Source organism: Egretta garzetta, unplaced genomic scaffold (assembly GCF_000687185.1).
Source record: "Egretta garzetta isolate BGI_Z169 unplaced genomic scaffold, ASM68718v1 scaffold56, whole genome shotgun sequence".
Classification (NCBI taxonomy): Eukaryota; Metazoa; Chordata; class Aves; order Pelecaniformes; family Ardeidae; genus Egretta; species Egretta garzetta.
The window spans coordinates 7818782-7842537 of NW_009260182.1; the positions used below are offsets into that span (position 1 = coordinate 7818782).

Consider the following 23756-nt stretch of genomic DNA (forward strand, 5'->3'; position numbering starts at 1 on the left):
TGAGGGTGGCTGTAGGGGTTCCCTGAGAACTCGCTCCCTGGAAGAAAGCAAGGAAGGTGTGAAATACAGTTAAGAAAGAAGGTTTATGTCGGCTATCCCATCAAGCCAGTCTTCACGTTAAATCCATATGCCAGCAGGAAAACTAGCGTATATAGGTAGCTTCCTTGCCCAGCTGGGACTTTGCCCTTCAGGACACCGTAATCTTTGTTCAGTGCAATGTTGCTTACCCATACAATTAAAAATCGTAAGATTGACCTCTTCAGAATCAAAAAAATGAGTTTAAAATAATGAAATTTAATAATACAAAGAAATAATTAAACTGGATTATTTTTCATTGCCTTCTGACTCAGGTTGCAGTAGGACTGCATATGCAAGCTTTTTCTTCAATTGACTGTCAGCTTTCTTTTAAATAAAATCTAGGGTTCTCCAGTAGTGTCAAGACAGCAGGCATGGCAGCTTGATGGGACAAGCTCACCAAACTCACTGGAACCAGCAGTGCTGTTGATAGCAATATGTACTGCAAAGTTTTGTTCTTAAGGTGCTGAGGATGATGATGTATTTGCGGAGAAGAATATCATTCATTATTGGAAATGTTCTGGGAATAGGGTGGGCTTAAATATAAAACAAAATGGAAAACATACAAATCACTTTTCTCTTGCTCAATATGATGGTGTTAGTCAGAAAAGCGATTCGTATATGATGAACCACACCTTTTTGCTTAGTTAGTGAATTACTGAGAAAACTTGCTGAATTCCAGTTCCAGAAAATATTTTTTTTAATTATTAGTGCTTTAGGTGGTATTCTGAATCAGAAAGACAAGCTGGGCTACAGCTCCCTTTTTCACATTCAGTAAAATGGGCCCAAAGCAAAATGCTTGTGAGCTTTGTGATCTAATAAGACTCTGACCCTAAGATATGAACGTTGTAGAGTCTTCTTAAATATTCAGTTTTATTGTGCATAAGGAGCTGGGTCTCCTTGTTTTATAGAAGGCTGTGCAGGGCTAAGGGAATTATATTTGGTAACCAAGCAAGTATGGTGCTGCATTCAAAATAAATAAATAAATCTCCCCAAACTTAAAAATATATGATTCTGTTAAGTAAAAACATGCCATTATAACCTCAATTTAATGCAGTACCGACAGGCTGGGGACAATTAGTGCCATCTGAAAGACATTATGCGCTTAAAGGCAGTGAAAGAGCAGCGTGACTATTAGCTTCTGGTCAGGGGTGGAGTTGTTACAGCAGAAGTGTTTGCAAAGCACCTGGGGTTCCTGCTGGATACCATGGAATAGGGCAAGGAGGCAACGCGAGACGTGCTGGATGCCTTTGATACAATTTCCAAAGAAATGTCAATTAATTATACTGTAATCTCTGCAAATCTCCCCTCACCGACAAGTTGTAGCCAAAACCACAGATTCTCAGATGGTGGAAATGAAGTCTGTGAAGTCAGGGGATTTGCACCAGTTTAAACTTGAGCAGAATCTGTCCAGCCAGGGTTTTTAAAGATGCTTAGGGTAATAACCAAAGTAGTCAGTATGAAAACGTGCGTGTATCAGAAACAATCACCATCTAAAGGTATTTTAGTCACAGTAGTTTTTAGTTTCAGCATAAAACCTCATTTTGTGTGACAGGCCTTGCTAAATATTGTTTTAATGATAATAACTCAGCATGTTTCAGTATCTAGAAGCATTCTGCACTGAAAATCCTGACAGCTAGCTGGGAAGGAATAGGTGAAACCTGCTAAGGTGACCAACATGCTGTGGGATAGGATACAAAGGTAAAAAGCAGTGCATAGTCCAGATTTATCTCTACTGAAGTGACTTAGCTGTGGGATATGCTGGAATGAGTTTGTCCCCCAAAGAAGGAAAACAACCTATCCAGATGAGAGTTTCTTCTTTGATATGCCTCATATAAACATCACCTCTCTGCATGGAGAGAAGTAATTCTGACATTTCAAAGCTTCTCTCTCGCCCTCTTCTGAGTTGTCACCCTAAACTGTTTATAGTGTTCCTGAAGCACGGGTTAAGTAGAGGAGAAAGAGCCCCAGCTATGGAGAGCTGGGGAGGAGGGAGGGCAGCCACTGGAAACAGTGTTTATTGACGAGGAGTGAAAGCATGCATGCAGCAGGATAATGAGCTTTTGAGCTCAACTGTGACCAAGAGGAACTGAGCTATCGCCTTCCCCGATCACTAATGAAACAAGTGTAATTTCCTCATCAGCATTGGATTCTGTTTAACGACTCCCTGCCGCTGCCATCACCAGCCCTCTGCAGGCTCTACACCGCTCTGTGTAAACTGCAGTTCCCTTCAGCGGATGCTCACTTCGCCAAAACAGTTTGCAAAAACTTGATGGCCTTCCTGGGAAAGAGGAAGAATTGAGGCAGGGATCAAAGGCCCTCTGTTACCTGTGCAGGACACATCTCTCAGGCGTGCAGGTTAAGTGTAGAGCAATGCCTGATTCATCCTTCTTTGAGTGACTAACCCCTGCTTTTTCAGGTGCGTGCTCAGAGACTACTGGCTTTCACCCACGGCTACAGCCTGGGACCTGAAGTTACAGACAAGGGCAAATGCAGGATATGTATCTTACCACATCATCTGCATAAACCTCAGAGATATTTGCATGCATGACTGACCATGTTGCATGGACGTACTGCTACTGCAGACAAGCTCTTCTCTAGACCATACAAGTAGAAGTCCAGTGAAAGGTTGTCACGGATAGAACAGAGCAGCTTTGGTTAGCGCTGGTCAAAGAATCCTTTCAGAAACAGTTTTCCACTGGAAAATGCTGTCTCATCGAAATTGAAATGTTTTGCACGAGCTTGTCAGCTTCAATGGAGTTTTGGAAAGAAAAGTTCTGAAATGATTGCAAATTGAAACAAAGTATTATGTTTCAACTTTCTTGTTTTGTTTCATTTTGCCTTTCTCATCTCATTTAATTTCCTTTCAACTCTTTTATTATTTTAATAAGTCTTGACATCTAGAACATGTTGACATTATTGAAATGTTTCATCCTGATGTTTGCAAATTGAACTACTTCAAGATTCTGGCTCTTCATCCCAATGTAAGATGAAAACAAATGTCAAAAAATCAGGGTTTTGCCTGGGTTGGAAATTCTGCCTTCTGACCAGTTGTACTTTTAGCTCTGCACCTTTATTTAGAGAAGACAAAGCCTCTTTCTCATATTCACTCCCATCTGGACAATAAGGTTGGGTTGTGTGTCAGTCTGTTTCTTAAAGATACTCCCTGAGCGGTCATCTTGCTGGCTACTTGTTTCCAATGTAGTTAAAGCACTGGCCTCTGATCTTTCTTGGCCTGGGGGCATGTAACAAACCATTGGCGACATCATATTTGTTTTCTCTGTTTAACCTGGACTCTTAACAGAGGTTGCAAGCAAGCACAGAGGATCGATCTCATGAGGCCTATATTCTGTGCAATCTCTGCTCTGGGAACCTTTACTAACAGTATTTCTTGGTATCTGTATTTAAATCTTGGCACGTTTAGTCTTCTAATACAGAAACCATGAGGCATGAAGTGAGCCTAGCAGGTGGCAGGTTCAGAACAAATAAGGGAGGTAGTTTTCACACAATACGTAGTTAGGCTACAGAACTTCTTGCCATAGGTTGCTACAGATATTAAAGGCTTATACGGGTTCAAGAGACATTGTTTAAGTTTGGGGAGGGGAAACCTATTGAGGGTGTTTAATATCAAATAAAAAGATATTAAGTCTGGCTTAGGAAGTCTCTGAGCTGAAACTGGTTGGAGGTTGGGAGATCTTTTGAGGAAGTACTGATACGTGCTTGCTCTACTCTTATACCTTTCCCCAGGCGTTCACTTTTGGCCCCTGACAGAGAGCAGTGGCTGCAGAGATCTGCAGTGTGACCCATTAAAGTCAAGTCTTATGTTCCTTCCCAGGAAGCCTCTTTATCTCCAGCTTGTTGGCTTCAGTCACATTACAAGACAGGAATAGAAGGGCTGCCAGGCTGGGTCTGACCAGTGGGGTATGACTGAAACAGCCAGAACCTGATGCTCTGTGGAAAGATGCAGTAACTACTGCAGGATGCCCAAGTAGGCCACCGGAAAAACTTCCTCTAATTGAATGTTGACATCAGATTTCATATAAAGATATCCATTTGACTTGAATAATATTTTTTTTCTTTGAAGTATAGCTCAACTTTTTTCTTTATTATCCTGTTCCTTTTCTTTTTGTGGGTATTTGTGTGGTTTTGGGGACATTGCTGTCTTATAGGTAAGTAGCCTCCACATCAAGGACCTGAAATAACCTATTCTTGGATGAGTGGCCCCTCATTTTAAGACCTTAGTGGTCTTGAAATTTTTGTCCCAGTTTAGATGTCAGTATCATCCTTGTGATAAGGATGTTAAACTTACATAGCAGTCACTGAACAGTTAAGAAGTTGAGAACAGAAGCTGAGAAGAGCCTGGTTTTTAGAAGCACCTGTTGAAAGAGCCAGCTCTTTTGGTGTTATTAATCATTTCTATATGCCAGGACCTTCTGTAAGTTTTGACCTGTAACTGACTTAAATGTTGACAACTGAGTCTACCTACTGTTACTGGGGGGGGGGGGGGAGTTAATTGATTTATATTGTCGTAGTGCTTCTCTGATTCTGGAGCCAAATCATCTCCCTAAAAAATTTAGTGTGGAAGGAGATGCCCTAAAATTTGCCAACTCTGAACCACCCCAAAAGTTCAGCAAGCTGGTCAACTGTACCAAGGGACTAAAGCGGGGGTGAGGAGGGGACCAATCCACTATCTTATCTTTTCCTGATCTGGGGGTCAATCATAGCATCTTCACAGCATAGCCTGAGATTTTGTTGTGCCTTAGGATCGTAAGCAGTTGGGAGCTTGTTAGCTCTGGAATGTGACTGTAGGTATTAGCCAGTATTTCACAGTATGTAAGCAGTGATTTGTCATTTAAAGATGTTAAGACTTTGACCTGCAAAAATTTCCTATTGATGATATTTTCACTGTCCTCACTGCAGTGTATGTTCATTAGGCTAGCTGTTCCAAGACTTGCATGAGGGTTAAAGTTAGGCTTTTTGCTCATAAGCCCTGGCAAATTGTGTCATAGTGATGTAAAAGCTTTATGTCCTCAGCTTTCTGCTGCTTCAGTTCTGGAGTCACCCCTCCAGTAGCAGAGGTTGCAGAATGGTCTGAGTACCTGCTCACTAGCTGTCACGACTCACAACCCAGGGCAGTGACATAAACAGAAGTCAGTGGTAGGTGAAGTTCTGAGTTCTGAGCTACCGTGGCTGAGCAACTAAAATCCTGCTTCTTCATTTATCTGCTGGGGATAACTGTCATCAGAGGAGTGGGAAACAGAGACTGGGGAAATCAGCAATTCAGTTGCCCTGGGGTAAATGGTGAAATGTTCTCCCTAATCAGTGGGAGAACCCATTTGCCAAGAGAAGGCATTTCTCCAAAGGCATTGGGTAGCAAAGAAACAGTTTGCCTTTGGATATAAGATTAGGCAGATAGTACCTCCAATCCAAGAAACTGTCTTACAAACAGGAGGTGGGCAAATAGAACTAACTATTGTAGCTGGTTGTTGAAAGTGAATAGTTAGTTCCTCCTGAAATGCTGTTAATCATTGCTGAGTTCTTACCTAGTTAAGCTATGGACAGTAAGTCTCCAAAACCTGCAGGTATTAAATTACCATTGATGATTTTCAGTTTGATGCCCTGGCTTTAGATAGAAACTAAGTTGTTACCCTAAGTTAGTGGATAGCTGAATATCCTGCGCCACAAGCAGTACATAATAATCTGCATGGGTCATTGGAAAATAATTACATTAGTTAATGAATACTAAGGTTAATTAATTACCAATTAATTGCCACAGGTTATAGATATCTAGTTGCCCACAGCAGCAGTGAATCAGTTACCAGGGGGAAGGAGATTCATTTCAGAAAGTGGTGTTAGCTACAGTGGTTATAGGCACCTGATGATTTCTTTATGAAAAGAATAGGCCCTAATATCAGCAAAGCAATAACAAAGCCAACTGTGAAAGGTTTTACAATGCTAGTATACCGTGCAAACATGTGGGCACTGTTACTGAAGTCTGGAGGCTGACTTACCAGGAACCATTCCTGCAAGAGTTGAGGTTGGGTAGCTGCCTTGTCCAGTTGGGGGAACATGGGGTGGGTAGCCAGGCAAGGTGGTGCTTGCCATATCACGACCTGGAAAGGGAAAGAATCAGGACAAGTGATCAACAGGGATAAGATCTTTCAATATTGATTTGATACCACCTTTTGTCCCACTGCCACATGACTAGCAGCTTGATAGGCAAGTGCTGTGCAGCCTTCTCTAAGATAAGTGCTGTCCACCTACTGAAAATTTTGGGGAGAAGATTGTGGCACTTTTGATCCCACACTGTAAGGATGGATGTTAAAACTTAGCTTTGGAGGCTCAAAATCATTTGTTTCATTTAATTGTAGATTTTGGATCTATTTTAACTAAATCAAAATGGCCCTAAGCTGCAGAGAGAATGGCAGCATATTCATTGCCAGAGTAGCTGAGGTCCTGTCTATATGCAGAGGATGCAGTTCCAAAACTGTGGTGATGTTGCTTTAGGGCATGATCAATGTGCAAGGCATCGGAAAGTGATCCAAGAGTTTTCTGTGCCTGTCTCTCTTCCCACCTCTGCCATTCACCTGCTCATGATTGTAGCCAAGTCACTTCACCTCTCTGTGCTTCTTTTTATGCTGCAAACTCTTTGGTGCAAGGGCACACTTTTAGTACATTTGCACAGTGTTTAGCATGAGATCAATACTGATTGGACTCCTTCCAGGTGCTGGTGTAATACATATAATGATAGGATCACACGGATTAGTTTAAGTCCCACTTCATTTTTATCACAGGTACAAGGTTTTGTTAATAATACTTAAAGTTGTGGTATCTTTTCCCCACCAAGAAGTAGAGAGGGGTGTGGACTGGGTGGATGATTGTAGTTTATTTTTCACCTCTTAGGAAGTGCAGCTGGAGGCTTCTTGGTTGATGCCAGAGGCATTTCCTCATTTGGACTGGTTAGCCTGAAAATGGGCCAGCCAGAAGGGCACTTTGCTGTTAGTGCTTATTGCATTTAAATGAACTAAAATCATCTCAGAAGCTGCTGGGAGTTTCAAGCCAAAACCAAAAAAAAAAAAAAAAAAAAAAAAAGGCTAAATAAATTAAGATAATCTTTCCCCCACAGCTGCTGGGAGATTTACAGCTCAACCTGCAACACTGCCCACTGAGATCTCAGCCTGTTCCAGGCATCCAGAGCCTTTCACATTCCCTAGGTGAACTGCAGCCCACCAAAAAGTTTGTGCCATTTGTTGTTCCTTTGTTAAATTTTGTCTCTCCTGTCTGTTCTAACTGGAGGGCTGGAGCCTGATTCGCCTTTAGAAGTGATGGGTTAAGTATCGCCCATTAAAACCACTGGAGTCACTGGAACTGTGCTGGGATATGCCAATGAAAGAAGAGTAAGAGTTGGGTTAGCTCTACTAGTAGCAAAATGATAACTGATAAAGCAGACCCTGGAACGAGCATGAACCTTGGCTGAGGAATCAGAAATAAATGTTACACAGCAAAGCAAAAACTAATCAACACGGAGCATTAACCCGAAGGGAGGAAGTTTCTCTGGATGAGATAGGCTAAACCAGTGTCACTGCTTTCATAGGTCTTGACTAAAGATCACTGAGGTGATTTGCTCAAGAAAAAAGGAATGCAAATTCATTATTTCTCCCTGAAGAGGTTCCTGATCGGTGGCTGATGTTCCTAGCTCACCTCCTCTTAGATAATGGCACAGAACTACCAGACAGCGGCTGAGCCATTTTCCAGACACTCCCCAATATTGATAAAAATAAATATATAATGTCTCAGGGATTTATAGTCTTCTACTCTTTTATCACCATCATTCCTTTAGTGATTTGTAGCTGTGTGTTAATCTGTATGATTAACACCTACTAGGTGTAGTTCTGGGGTTTTTTCCTCACATTCTTTTAAGGCAAGGAAGTTTTATGCTTAAAATTCATGTCCTTTTGGTTTCATATATTGACTAGGCTGAGAAATAACAACAGGTGATGAGTGAGAAAACAGTGCCACTGAAAAGTTAGAGAACATTATGTAGCAGCAGGTAAAATTAATTCATTTTGACACTTCCATTCAAGTGGGAACACATACACACTCACTCTGCTACTTGATCTGTGCACATATGCCCCTGTGTTTTTATTCAGACATGAGCGCACAGAGGCCGATGTTCAAAACTCAGTGTGGAAAACTCACTGGGAAGTGATCATCTGTCAAAATCCCAATCTTGAAAAAGAAGATAACAAACAAGTACAGTACCAGCAACACGAATGGGAGTCCCACAGAGAGACTCTTAAAATGCTGTTACATACAAGCAAGCCCCTTCCATTACCTCCTCTCCTTACCAACAGGTAGACAGGATTATTAAATTCTTCTACTGCAGGGCTATGGCAAAGCTAGCACCTATCCTACTCATAACATGCTTCCAACTCCAGCCATTCTCCCTTCTCCAGGAGCCTTCTGAGTGAGGAACAGCACATTCACCACTGTGACACTGAGCTTTTGAGCACTTTCTCCCATATCTAATTCTCCGTAAGGGCGGGTCCTAAGGCAGGTGCCTCTCCTGAAACACGGTGCCTTGTAGGCTAGCAGGTGGTCATATACGACTGCATCCCCAGAGAACTACACTGTTGGAGAGAGCCCATCAGGAGACTCCTTGGCTTAGGAAGTGCCCAGAGCTCAGAGGCTGAGCTTGCTGGCTGCATTAAGATTGGACCAAGACAGTGTTATGAGTACAAAAGTCTTCTCTGCTATTACTTGCTGCTTTCCTACAGGGAGGTTTAGAAATGCAAATCTCACCTGACAAGACAAAGGGAGGATGTTAGGTCAAAAGAGAAAAATAATATAGGAACATGAAGGAGGCAGAGGCAAGAGGTGTTTCTTGAGCATTACGAATTGTGGTCTGCACTAAGACTTTGTCCAGAAAAAGCCCAAATTACATTCTTGGACAGTGGAGTGACAACAGCCTCAGTGGTCACTGTTTCATCCAAGCCACCCCTGAGCTTCTGCAGCAGTGTTGCTTCAGTGACCTTGCATGTGAGTTTCCCCTAGTACCACCTGAAACTTCTCCTTCCTCCCCTCCAGCCTGCTGCCCCTAAGTGCTGTCATCTTCTGCAACCTATTTCTTCACTTCTGTCCTTCCCTGTAAGGCCACCTACCTCAGGTGGTGGTGGAACATTCCTTTGGCTGCAAGACACTATAGTCTCTTACCTACCCTTCTTGGTCTTGACATTGAGACATGGTGCCCTGTTTCTTAACTACTTGGTCTACTGTGTGAAGGCACCAGCTTGCATTGACACTCCCAAACCAGGTGACTCAAATACTGCTCACAACATAGCTATGGTAGTGCTCACCAACTGCCTACGTATTTATCTAACTTAGTAGGTACTGACCCATGCTGAATGACCCTGCTAACAGCCCTGGAGCTGGCTAGGTTATTCGAGCTGCAATCATCTACCTTAGGCTGGCACACTGTACCCTTGCTGGGCCTACAGCACTCAGGGGCATTATGGCTATTGAGGCATCACAGGATTTTGCCGTACAAGTGTTTCTATACTAAGTCCCAAACCCATCCAACTGCAACACCCAGCCACTTCTAGGTAGTTACAGCTGCTTCTCCCATTTTATTCTAAAAAATGAAGGACAGGCATGAGATCTTTTTGTGACTCTCCGTGGAGCTGAGAACATGTGCTGCATACACAGAACTGGAACATGGTTGCTCTGGTTCCCACTTGCACTCAAAGAGCTTGCAGCATTTACTGGTCTCCCCGTCAGACGAAACTGAACCCCTTGCCTGCAGCATCCCCGCTGAGTTTGTGGCCAAGGCCGGTTACCTGCTATCAGAGGCTGGCCGCTGGACTGCCCAAAGTGGGCACCATGATGAAGGAAGGCACTGTAGCAAGGCGTGGACGCATCGTCTGAAAGGGCCATGTGGAAGGGCTGAAGATCAGCCTGCCCAGAGCCGACCGGCGTGGTGGGGGTGAAAGGGGTGAGAGAGGCTCCATGAGGCTCTTGCTTTATACTGAGGGGAGAGGAGAGGTTTTCTGTGGTAGGGTAAGGGATGGACACAGACAGACAAAGGGAACAGGGGGAGGAAGAGGAGGGTGGGGAAGGGAGGAGAGGAAGAACAAAATGGGTAAATGAAAATGGAGTGGTTAAAATCTACAGGGAAATTAATTTAAAAACAAAAATAAAAATAAAAAGGTTAGGAGTAGATCAGAGGAGCCAGTGCTGAGACAACAGCGGTAAACGCACCCGGGGGCTGGGCTCTGACTGCAGGGATGCCTCTGCAGGGGCAGCAGGAGATGGGGAGGATGGAGTGCAGTGGCAGATGGGAGGGATGGGATGCAGGAAAAGGAGAGGTGAGGGAGGGAGCATGCAGGAGAGGGAGGACAGGAAGAAGCGTAGGGTTGGGAAGGAGAAGAATGCTCTGAAGCTTCTGTGCTCCCTTTCCTGCTGCTTCCTCTCGCTGGCTGAGGGTGTATGGAGATGCTACACTTACACAGTTTGGCCCAGGGAATTATACCACTTTGTCTCTTCCAACCCAAGGTAACCTTCCCCAGGAGAGCAGGGTGGTTATGAGCACCTATTAAACAGGATGCTTGGTGTAATGGCCAAAGCTTGTCAAGCCAAGCTCTGTAAAAGCTTTGACAAAAAAGGTGCAGCTGAAGTTTGAGGCAGTTAAAATGAAAAATGGGACTATGCAATTAATAAGTGGATAGATTAGATAGGTAGGTATGTAGATAAATAGATCAACTGATCTCATTCACAGTGGCACACTTCGGGGCCTTGACCATAAAAGCAGTCAGTACTGACTCTGATTGTTCCCAGAGTATAGTGTTGCCAGACAGACACCTTGACAGAGGGATATAATGGAAGAGAGGAAATGTGGGGGGCTTATAAGAGGTCTCATTTTCATTGTTGTTTGCATTGGACCTCCATTTCTGATGTGCAGGTTTGCATAGGCACAACAGATACAGCTTTGAAACTGCTCCTAACTTGGCTGCCAAGTAAGAGGTTTGGGAATTGGAGAACTCTGTGACCTAAAGCATGGGTACTCCAGAACACCCACTGTGGTTGGGTCAGCAGTAATAGAGTCCTGTATTTGAACACCTGAAAGAGAAGTATGGATGATGTGATCAGATCCCATCCAAATCATCTAGCAAACCATCCACCCTCAGGTAAACAAATTAAAGCCAATAAATGAAAGCCATCTCTCTGCCGTGATGGCAAGTGTTGCCAATGGCCTATGAAATAAGTTAGTTCCAATGGTTTTGATTTATACAGAGAAATATAAATGTGATATATAATTAGGTCATAAATCTGACTTCATTAATGTAGAACTGGCTTAATTAACTCTAGGCACCTTATTGTGAGGCTGCAATGCTCACCTAAACAATAAAGGGCTGGGCAGTTTCTATCTGTGAATGCTGTTTATCCTGAGGCATTTGTTTCCTAAAGGTTTGCTACCTGGCAAAAATGATAGTTTGCCATCTGTGTTCTCCTCCAAGTACCTCTAACCTGGATGGCCAGCAAAGGTCTCTGATCATCGAGACTCCTTTGCGGCAAAGACATATGTTCATGGTTCAGTTGATTGGGAAGGATCAGTCCTGGCCAAAAGATGTACAGTTCCTCTTTATTTAGTTTACTTATGGGAAGTCTCTGCTATGCTAAGTGAGGACTGTAATTTCTTCTCCATTTTTGCTATAGGAAGCTCTGTTTGTCGAGGACCTTTTGTGGAGGATATGGGGAATGGAAGCTGGCGTATCTGGTTCTTGTTGCACGATTAATGCAAGTCACCAGAGCAGGCAGCACATCAGAGACTGGCTTCTGCTTTTTACAACTGTATACTATCCTACAATCCTATCAGTGAGTCTTCACGTGCCAGTGCCAGTCTCTGTAGATGGAGAACCCCCAAAGCTATTTTTCTGCTGCATCCTCCGTTATCAGATGGCAAGCAGTGCACAGATTTACCTTCAGGCAGAGTCACCACCAGCAGTCTGGGAGTACTGAAGCCTTTATCCAAATAATGTTGATACTAGATAATTTGGATGACTAGATCTGTCTGCAGGCAGAGGCCAAAAGTTCCCCTGGCTTTCAGGGACTGCAAGCAAAGTGACATTTTTCAGGGATGCCATTTGACAGTCATACCTACATAAACTAGGGGCACTTTGGTCCGTGGCATTTTCCAGGCTTCTTTTTCAGCTCTCCGTACTATGCAAGAGAGAGCAGATGTGGGGAGCTGCTGGGGAGGAAAGGGCAGAGAAGAGGATGGACACAGGAAGCGTGGGTGGGCAGAAGCAAGAGGTGCTATGGGCAGAGGTTAATCCTGTTTGCACAGCCCCCAGGCACGTTGGGTTTCCTAGTCCCTCCCCTGCTTTATTTCTCTTTTAAAGCATGGAATTTTCAGCTATAATCCTTCCTAAACCGCAGCATTTTTCAGGCGCTCTGTGTAAGTGAAACCATAATCTCTGGTAAAACAGACCGCTTAAGCTGCTGTAGCATTAGGCCAATCTGATCCAGCCCCTGGATTTCCGCTCTGCCCAGGCACCACAGAGAGGATTTCAGCCTGAAAGACTGTCTAAAGCCCTTGCAATGGGAACAACAGTGCCAGGCCTTGCCTTGCAAAGCTGAGAAGGGTTAAGGGACCAGGAGCTATTTGTCCCGGCGTTGTGAGGCTGTTAAAGCCCCTGTCAGACTCACAGCAGAGATGAGCCCAGCCCTCTCTTGAACACATCAAGGCTTATGAAGAAAAATTCCTTGCACCTTCCAGAGGCAGCACCACTTACTCAGTGCAGGGGGATAAAGAAGTCAACAATAACACGGCAAAGGGACTGGGACACAATGATGCTAAACACTCTTCTCTCTAAGAGTAGTGGAGAGGAGGCGAGGATAAGGTCAGACAGCAAATGATTGCACAACCAAAACTCAGACTTTTGTGTGTCTATCTATCTATCTGTCCGTCTTTCCCTCTATGCTCTGCAACTGCACAGACATAACTTATATCCCATGTGTCTTTACCAGTGGATGGCATTTACCAATTTTTACTCCTTTGTTGTCCAACTCTCCTCTGACTAAAAGCACCTGAATTCTGTCTCCGATATAACTCCTGCCACTGCTATGCTGGAATAATTGCCCCAGCAGTGAATTATAGCTCCAAAGTGTGTCAGTGTAGACAAGATCAATTGATTGATCTATCTATCCACCTGTGAATGGCATGATCCCATTTTTCATTTTAACCACCTCAAACTTCAGCTGCACCTTCTTTGTTTTCACTTCTGATTTTCTCCATTCTCTAATTCTTTCATATCTGTGATGGAGAACTTGCCTCTTCCTCTCCCAAGTCCTGCCAGTGCCAGCAAGCTGTGGAGCAGTGCCGTACTGGCTTGTCTGTGTCTTGGGGGGTGACCCTCAGTAAGGCTGCATTAGGGGACCCCAAGGTATCTGTCAGGAATAAGATTTCCTGAGGCTGGAATACCAATCTATAATCAAACGGGGGGTGGAATGAGTTTGCAACCCACCAAAGCAGCAGAAATCTACTCCTGTCCCAGGCTCTTCCCTTCTTCTAAATGTCAAACGATATCCTTGTTTATAAGCAACAAAAGAATACCACCCAATGGGGGGAGGGGGGAATTTGGAAGGGTCAGCAGAGTAGGGATATAGCTGGAAACACAGCAGAGGACTACATATTTTCTGCATCTCCTGCTCCTCTCTTTCTGACTGTACTTGCTGAGTTATGGCTGGTTTTCTTCTTTTCTAACCCTCTCCTCTGTTATTCTGGCGGAGAGCTAGAACTGGTGATCTCTGGCCTAAATTCCCCCTGCAAATGAAGGGATTTTGGCCAGACAGGGCAAGAGGAAGATTCACAGCTTTAGGTTCCTACAGAGACTCGTCTCAGCTTTTATCGTGCTCTCTGCTGCTGAAGGGAAGGGAAGCAGGGGGGTTTGCAGGACTAGATAAGCTGCTTGTTTTTCATTGCTGGCTTCCTGGAGGATAAGCTACCTGCATCCAGTGCTCCTTTTCAGTAAACGAAGAATATCAAGATGGCACATCCCTGCATAAGGGATGGCTTGTACACACCCACTGGTGAACACCAGTGCTCACCATCTTGACAGCATTTAACGTTCTTCATCTTTTCCTGGGGTCTCTCTCAAATATTTACATCGGCTCAGTGCCTCACTCTTTAGAACACATATCCTTACAGCATCCCTTAGGGATTGCTGTTTTATCCATGAGGAACTGAGCCCAGGGAAGATGTACCCAAGTTTGTGTAGGAACCCTGTGCCAAAGCTGCATCTTCTCTCACATGTTTTGAAACCTATGCTTATACCCACCACTGAAACATCTTTTTTCATATTTGTATTCTCCATTCCTTAGAAAGGTTTCATTGTGGCAAACAGAATGGGACTGGGTCCTCAGCATTCATAAACGGGTGAGTTTATACTACAGCCAGTGAAGTCACAGCGCTTTGTCCCACATGAGAATCTTGCCTCAGAAGTGCTAGAAGTAATGCAAAGGGCCAAACTGGACTGACACAGTGTGTCTTTCACTTTTGCTCTCTGTCATGTCAGAAGAACCACTTTTTCTTTCATTTCTTAGTTTTCTAGCTTTTTTTTTTGCATTATGCATGTTGCACTGAAGATAAAGATCATCCTATTTTCCTTTCCTTCTCTGTGATCATAACAGACCTTTGCTAGAACAACTGAAAAGTGTGCAAAGACTAATCTGCTTCTCATTGTACCTTTCTTGTCTTCTCTTTGTATTCCTGCCGACTGGAGAATGAGCCTTGCATGTTTAGGTTTATTTTCTGTTTCTGCACAGATCCATCCATATTCTAGGCCCAATACTTTACTTCTGAGTTGTTGAAATACATGTTTAAAGAAACAACCTTGGATTGCTTTCCCCTGAGAGTCAAAACTGTTGTGACATCACTGATGTCAAATTGTGAAATCTGCTCGCCCCATTTTTTATAAAACTGAATTTTATACATCTAGATTTTGTCTCTGATCTAATTAACTGCTGGTCTCTGAGCAAACTGACTTGCTAACTCTTCATGTTACTTTGGAGAGAAAACATATTATAGTCTTCGTACAGAGTAAAACATGGACCTTCCGGTAGACCTGTGGTCTGGACTTACTCTTTGAAGCTGGTTGGGTACTGTTAGCATTTATCACTTGAGAAGTCCACTGAAGTCAACTTCATGGGGCTCTAAGTACATTTGTTCTTAGATGGAGCTGATGAAGAAAGATGTGCTTTAAAGTCTTGGGTGGAAAAAAAGATGTGCAACTGGTGTGCACTTGGCAAAGAGGGAAGTGCAGTAGAGTTCATAACCCAGCCCATCAAGTTGGGCAATTAATTCCTGCCCTAAAGCGTAGCATATGCTTGTTCCCTGGTGGGTTGGGACTTGAATGTTACCTCTTCAACAAGATGCTTTTGAAATATATGCTGGGAAATGTGATTAGAACAGAACATGTTAGTTTTTCACACAGTCTCCAGTACAGGTATCTCCAAGATTTCATCATGATGATGTTCTACAGATCATAAGATAGAATAGATCTTCCTGGGTAGCCCACAGCAATCCTAAACCTACAAAGAAGGGCCAGAGATTGCCATAAGCTCTCCATTTCTCTGGAAGACTGCAGTGGGCAGTTTCAATTGTACAAGCAGCTGGCCTGGTTAAATCCAGAACGGCTGATGGAGATCAAAAGTTATTAACACCTGCCAGCAGGTGTTGCTTAACTCAGCTATAAAGCACAGTCTTTGCTGTCAGTGGGAAAATATCTACATCACAATTTTTCATCATAGCCATACTTATTGGATCCTTCATTTAGCCTCAAAAGACAAGTCAAAAACCAAATTGTTGTGAAGACTATATAGCTCTTTTCTCTAAAAAAGTCCCTTTTTTGTCCAGCAGCACAGAGCGTGGCAGCCTGCAGTGCTGTCCCCTTACTGAGGGAAATTGGACTGGGAATGCCAATTCACTGCTATTGTCATCACCCAGTTCACTTAAACGCTAATTTAAGGAAGGCGAAGACATGATTCCTTTCAGTCCATCCATTTCTGGGTTCCTCATTTCAAAATGCCTTTCAAGCCCATGAGCCACCTTCTTCAGCATCATAAGGTTATTGTCAGTGAAACTTCCATTGGATGCATGGAAATAGTTTATGTGATTCCTTTCCCCCCCGCTATTCCTGTGTGTTCCAGGGATCATTCATCTGACCATCTATCACCCTCAGCCATTTGGTCCTGGAGAAGAGTTAGTAACACCTTTTGCCTTTCCAAATTCCTTGACTAGATAAGATATTATCTCTTCTTTGGGATGGGAAACAGTTGATGAAATTTGGAGGTCCTGTGGGCTTCTACTTTTGCTGATTCCTTATCTTAAATAGAGGAGAGGCTTGCTCACAGAAAATACCTCTGTTTTGATGAGGCAGGATGGTAACAACCTTGTAGCAGCCACGTGAATGATGATCATGTTCCGTTCTCAGGGCATTGGGGCACCCAGAGATGTGCCCTACGGGCTGCTTGGCTGCTGGCAGCTGCAGCTGTGATGCTGCGCCGCAGCGCGCGGGTCTGCGCGTGGAGCATTCGCCGTCACCAGAGCCAATGTGGGGCCCCTAGCAGTTTGTTAAAGAGGTTTCTCAAGTCAGCTCAGTCGAGCCCTCACGAGGGCCATTGCTCACTGGTGTCAGAGGCTAAAGTAGATTGGAGCAAGAGAGGAAATTTTCACCAGTACGAACAAGGAAAAGGGGAAGGAAATGCTCCCCCTCTCAGTGTAATGATATAAGTACAACTGAATGTAATGGTCAGGTTTAATCATGATTTAAAACAGCAAGCTGGACCAACTTGTTTTACATTTGCACTATGAGGCTGTTTTCTAAAGGGCTGAATTTTATGGGTGCTAACAAATATTTTGACAAATACAAAACTTACACTAAATGTGGTTATTTCAATTTTTGCAAAGTAGATGAACTGCATCTGTGCACATTTATTAAAGCAATTATGTTGTTTAATATAATTTGTCTTTACATATTATTATATGAGAAAATAGTGAACGATGAGTCCATATTATTATTTTATTAGATTATTAACTTTTTACTTGTGATCTGTGTCAAGTTACATTTGGATGGAAATTAGAATTAAATTAAAAACAGTATTTGTAATTATCCATGCTAATTAAATAAAATGACCACAAGTTCCTTGACTTCCTAAGAAAAAGCAAGCTTTCCTAAGCAGGTTTTGCATTAAAAACAACTTACCAAATGAAGGAAAGGGTATATATAAGGAGGAAATTGAACTGATTTTAGAACCTGATTTTAGAACTAATAGATCTCCTCCTTTCACACCAAGCTTAATTCACTCACTGACACAGGAAAACAAATGTGCCTGCTTTCTCAAATCCTAGTTTTGAATGACCTGGTTCCTGAACTGAAAAAAATTCTCTTCAGTTCACTCACTAAACAGAAATGAAGGAAATAATATCTTTTCACCTTGCAGGAGGCTAAAGTTCTCAAAAGATTGTTTATCATTTCACAAAAACTTTGGATCCCGGTGTCTAGCCAGTGATTTGTCCATGCTTAGCATGACAGCTCTCTTGAAAACCCTCATAGAAATCAGATGCTGTTTAAGTACTATTTTTGTATGTCTTCCAGACATAGCAAGTTGCCTTAATGTCAGTAATTATAAAATTTTTTTGCATACATTCATATGAATTTAAAAAGTTAACTTAAACTGAAAAAAAAAATCTGACCCCATGCCAGGGAGGTCTGGAGTAAAGCGAGATCGATGGGGTTTGTGCTTTTTTGGTGCCTTTGACACTGTGAGTTGCCATCACGATTTCTCACCCTGGATGGTATTTGTCACTTTAGGGAAAAATTTCTTTCCCAGATAGAAAGAAACATTTTCTATACAGAACCTGGTAGCTGGTTTGGTGGGTGATGATGGATTTTACAAGTTACCTATTCCTGTTAATAGGCGCTAAGCGTAGCACAGAAGCACTCAGAAACCAGCTCACAGGAGGAGAAGGGGACACACGCTCCTGTTTCAGGCAATGGTAGAAGTCGCTGAAGTGGGGGGTTTCGACCCTTTTTTCTTGGACTTGTCTTTTACCTTTTCTTTGTAGATCTCACTGATTGTAGTGGACTGACAAACAAGGTCTATTTAGTTAAAACTGCTGGGATTCAATTAAGGGAAGTTTTTCTTTACCTTTGCTGTAATTTTACGATCCATTAGTAGGTAAATCCTCCCCTTTAGTAGTCTGTTAATAAACAAGTTTCAAGCCATACATGGGAAGTCCATTGTGTTTTATTTCCCATAGTGCTGCTTCTTTTTTGGGTACCTTCTGGGCTAGATAATTGAGTTGGAAAGGTCTCTGCTCCCAAACTATTAAGCTAAGTCCCCAGAACTCAGAACCTGTTTTGAAGAGGCAGCACTTTCATGCATGCCTATTCCAAAAGATGTGACTTCTGATGGCACTTAAATAAGGATCTTAACCTTTCTTCTCAAAGGATTCAAGGCTTCTGTGATCAACCTCATGCTTTTAAAGTACTCCTGTTGCTAGTGCCAAAACCTTGAGGTTCTCCTCCACTCACCTCTCAGGTGTTAGCTACTGAGTACCTTCCAAAATCAAAGACCTGTGGAAACCTATTGAATAAAAGAGAACTATTGAGGTTTTCTGTGTTTACTTAGCCCTGTACAGGTTTATACTCACCTGCCTGGGCTGTTTGCCTTCAATAGAAATAACTGAAGTAGAACATCTCTGAACAACAGAATTCTTGTCTTGGTATTCAACTGTGTGTACTCGCCTTATCTTGTTATGCTCAAGCCTGGATCTTTGCTTCTAGGAAATCTGGTTTCTGTCCAAAGACACTATCCAAGATACTATCTCTGCCAATCTAGCTATGATGGCCATGCAACATCGAGGCAAGATGTAGCTGGCCCACTGGCCTATGTGTGATGGAAGAGGTGAGGTGGCAGCTTTTAAGAGCTTTCTCTCTCTTCATAAAGAAGTTGAAAATTTCCACACTGTCTGTTCTATATGAAGGATGGGGGAGCATGTTTCCTAGCCTGGTGCCCATCTAGCCTCTAAGTGTCAGCTCATTCGTAGCAATTCCCTGCAGATACTTAATGAGGAGAAATAAGGGTGACCTGTCTGCTCCATAGTAAACAAATGTTTTTGCTTACTTGCTGTAGGAGATGTGAGTAATAAATGGACCATCTAAGACACGTTAGAACAATTGTCTTAAAGGCAGTGCTTGATATTGGCAGTACTAGGCAAGGCTGTGCTGTATGTAACTGTGGTGCTAAGCCATGTCTTTGAATAGATGCCCAGGGCTTTGGGGAAGCCTTCATGCATGCTGGGGATGAGGCTGCCCATTTTGCAGCATTTCTAGCTCTTCAATTCTAGGAAGCTTACAGACAGATAAAGGGACTTCAGCAACATCTGTACTTAACTATCTCACTCCATTCCAAGATTTTAGGTAGTTACATGCTGTTGAGGTTCTGATGGCTTTTGGAGGGGTGTGTTCTCAGAACAGCATGAGCTGAGAGAACTTGCTGGGGAAAGCTAGTCATGAGCCAGGGAGAGAAGGACTTTCTCTGAAGTCAACAGAACAGGCAAGAATCCAATGCCAGACAGCTTTGGTTTGGAAAGAGCTAGTGGTACTTTTTTCTGTCTGGGAAAACTGAGCTGGAGAGACTTTCTCATAGACTGAAGCTAAACCTTACATCCTGACATGACTGCACACAGAGTTTGTACCCTGCATGGGTGGACTTGTTCCACATTTGCTTCAGATATCACCTGGGTTCACAGACTGCCCTGGGACAAGAGCAAAGGGACATTTCAAAGTTGACACTATAGCAGCAAAGCAGGCAGCCAGCAATTCAGTACTCGCTGTTACTCCAGTATCCCTTGGGAAAGGGATCTGGGTGATACCAAAGAAATCTGCGTGTTCCTAGGCTCTCCCTTAATTTCCTGGCTGGGGTAGATCAGGAGGCAGCACTGCATTCCTCACATCTCTGGTCCTTCCTGAAAGCATTGCCCAGCCCCATAACAAACATATAATGAATCATTCATCTTTAATAGATTATGCAAATTGAGGACATCAGATCAATGAAGATCAATAACTGCAACCATTTAATTGCCAGCAAAAACATTTTAAGAATGAGCATTATCTGAAGTCCTTTCTTGGGTAATGGCACCATTAATCCAAACATTGGATCCTGGCCTAAGTGTGGAGGAAAAATTCTCCACCCCTCTTCCCCTGCTGCCTTTCAGGGTGTTGAGGGGTTTTTTTCCCTTTTCATTTCCAGTTTCTGAGTTTCCCCATCATTACCAGCAGTGAACAGCTCCCAACGCTAATAGTTCTGCTTTTGTTACTCTGTGCTGATTGAAATGTCGCATACAGATTGAGATGTTAGTGCTAAGTTGCCACCTGGGAATGTCAAGCTGGGTCTGAAATGAACTTTTCTCACTCTTGGATCCAGATGGATCAGATGGGGATGTTCTTGAGCTGAGCTGGGAGTGTTGCAGGGAACAGAGTGGGGATGGCACAGGGTTGGGGGGACATGAAGATTTTCTGCCTCAGCCCGCAGCCTCTTCTGTGAGGCCAAATCTGTCTCCTGCTGTCCCCTTGTGAGAGTCATGTCCAAAGCTTGTGCAGGGTCCCCAGCCTTTGGAAATTCTGCTCTTGTGTTGGGCTGGTATTCACAATCTTCACTTAGACAGAAGGACTAAAAGGAATTATTTTAATGGCTCCTTTGACTCTTAAACTCTGATTTTAGGCGCCTCGCCTTTACATCCAACTATGGAGATCTGCCTTCCATGAAGGAAGGACAGTACTACTCTCCTACTGGCTTTGCCCCCCAAAGACAGGCAAGTATTTCCTGTAAGAGATGTAGATCTGCTAAATGTTAGATGGACACCAGCTGAGTTTTGTCTTGCATATGCAAATACAAGAAAGGTGGAACAAGTTTGCCACAGCTGAGCCTTTTTTTTTCTGGTTGGCTAAGAAACTGCATGGCGACAAGGATCCTGGATCAAGCCTGATAGCAGTAAAAGCCATGAAAAAAGTCTGGGGATGTCACACTTTCTAGACACTCCAAATATGCAGTTCACCTCCCCATGGTTCTCCATGACATTTTGCAGACCTCACACTGGATCTCCTCTATATTTGGGGAAACTGTTACTAATCCTGCCTGGTCCCAAAGTCCTGGTAGCCAAAAGTTGCATGTAATAATGTGCTTTTGCTCAGTGTTTGCTGAACAAGCAACGACTGCCTGCCTCAGCCATGAGCTGCATGAGACCTCAGGGGCTATTTGCTGGGGTTTCTGCAAGAAGAAGTTGAGATAAAAACTCCAGTGCTCTTGATTCCGCACCATCAGAGGACAGCCTTTTGGCCAAGAGGCAGAGCTCCTTCCCTTGCTAACAGGATTTAGACCTCTTTGTCATGAGCTATTTCTCAACTTACACCATGAGGTTTCTAGAGGGGCCACAGCAGTTACAGGGCAAGGGGGATTTACAAAACCAGGGCAAGTCACTCAGGCCTTACCAGCTGCTCTGGCTACCCAGGAGGAGATGTGCAAATCTAGGGTAGCTGGGTAAGCAGTGGCAACTAAAGCCTGAGAAGAAGGGCCGTGGCACCAGAATACCTCCTTATGGCTCTAGACATGCACAGGGCAGGCAGTCTAACACTCGTGTCAGGATGGCGTGCCCCACGGCCCCACGACAGCCCCGTGCCGCCCACGTCCTGCATGTGCCACCAGCAAAGACAAAGCTTCTGTGGAGCAGCTGCTGCAGAAGTTGCCTCCTGCTTCTGTATATCCCGATTCCTCTATTGTCTCATGCTTGCTCTCGTTTCCTGCTCTCCCAGTCACACCTGAGTTTAATGTGCCCGCATGGGAGGGAAGGGGGAAGGCTGTGAACAAATTTCTTTTGCCAGCTGCTGTTAGAGACTCATGGGATTAAGGAAGAGGGAGTTTAGCAGTCACAGTTCAACAGACCTCAGTATTTAGTTTGCAAATGCCCCTTTCAAATGCCAGGGCTGAATAAAACTTATTTATTTCTCCCCAAGATAACTAAGTGCGGCTCATGGGTAAGCCACGACCCTCTTGTTCTCAGACACAAAGGAAAAAAATCCCAGTCCGTATTTGGACATACCTGTCCTCCCTGACATCCATCCTGAGCCCCATCTGGGCACACAAGTTCCCTATTCACACCTGGCTTTGCCTGTCTTTGAGTTACACCTGGGCACCTCTAGGTGTACCCAAACCCACCAATACTCAATATCAAGCTTCTCTTGAGCCCTTACATCCTCCACAGTCTTTCTGTCTCTCTCCATGTTTGCCACAGAGGGATATCTCGCATTAGCAGAAAAAGCAGAAGCTAATGGTGATGAGGGAAATAAATAAAAAGCTTGGTTCTGCTGTTTGGTCAGGCAGCTTACCGGTCACCACAGGGTACGTCTGGGGTCCTGACACATTTGTCCCCAGGTCTGGGTTAGCAGAGGTGGATAGACTTGATTTGACTTCATCGAGACCAGGGGTCAGAGCTGGGAGGGAGTACTCATTACCCTGGGGAAGAGAGGAGAAAGACAGCTCGCTATTGATGCGCCGGGAGAAAGGGAAGGGTGTACAGATGGGGGGGAGGAAGAGGGGAGATGCAAACCCCTGCACAGATGGAAGAGGAGGAGGAGGAGGAAACAGAAGATGAAGTGACAAGAGGGTTGCGGGGGGGGAGCCTAGGATGAGCTATCCCACCCCTCTGTGTGCCGCTGTGAAGGGGAAAGAGGGGTGAGGACGGGCATGGGATCAGGCCCGTTACCTGTGGTATGGTGCTGTGGGGACAGGGATGGCTGCCTGTGCCGGCCCGGGGGAGAAGGGAGGGGAAACCCACATCCCCTCTGCTTGGCTGAGCAGTGCGGGGGGGGTTTGCCCTGGTGACAAGGACAGCTGGGGCAGGGGACTGCAATGACATGGCTGGGGCAGGGGGGGGGGTTCGCTGGGTCGTCTGCCTCCCCTCTGCTGTTACCTCTGTCCTAGCTCTTTAAAAACAAACAAAGAAACCTCAGCCCCTGCCTCTGTCACTCTGTGCATTGGGGTATGAAATTGGGGAGGGGGGAGCCACATGGCTAACAGAAGGGTGGGAGGGGGAGAGCCATTGAATCTGAAAGGGTGTCCTGTCCGAAAGGCTCTGGTAATTGCCTTTTTATTGTGGCAGCCTCCGGACCAGACGCGGGAGCTGGAGAAACCGGGAAGGCTACAAAACAGCAGGAAAAGTTGCTCTGATTAATATTACGTTAAATTAAAACTGATTTTCTGCTCTTTCTGCTCCGTTTTTTTCCATGCGCTTCCCCAACCCCCTCCCCACGTCTCCCCCTCCTCCAGCGGGCTCCCCGCACGCTGCCCCCTCCCCGCCCCATCCCTGCTTGGCTAGGACTGCCTAGTCATTTCCAATTCCTTCTCGTATTGATCTTCCTGTAGAAATCAGTTTTGTAATTAGCTGCAAATTAGGCCTTCTACTGGGGGTGAGCCTGCCCCCTGATTTATCACCAGAGTAATTCGCTGTGATCGGAGAGAAATTAAAATGAACTCAATTAGGCTTCGGATTTGCTTTATGGGCCCTGCTCAGAGTTTCAGGGGGAAAAATGACTGTGCTGGTGCTTAATAGTCTAATGAAAGTA

The 23756-nt window shown here is 44.2% G+C and overlaps 1 protein-coding gene across 1 annotated transcript in view; it reads right to left on the reverse strand.

Annotated features, from left to right (window-relative positions):
* Positions 1-5: 5 nt before the first annotated feature.
* The window catches only part of PAX2 (paired box 2), a gene marked incomplete at both ends in the record, with an annotated part of 79502 nt that continues 55751 nt past the window's right edge, over positions 6-23756 (reverse strand). The window contains 3 exons of the mRNA XM_009641884.1: positions 6-37; positions 6087-6188; positions 22521-22647. Coding sequence (XP_009640179.1) covers positions 6-37; positions 6087-6188; positions 22521-22647 — 261 coding nt within the window. The remainder of the gene's footprint in view (positions 38-6086; positions 6189-22520; positions 22648-23756) is intronic.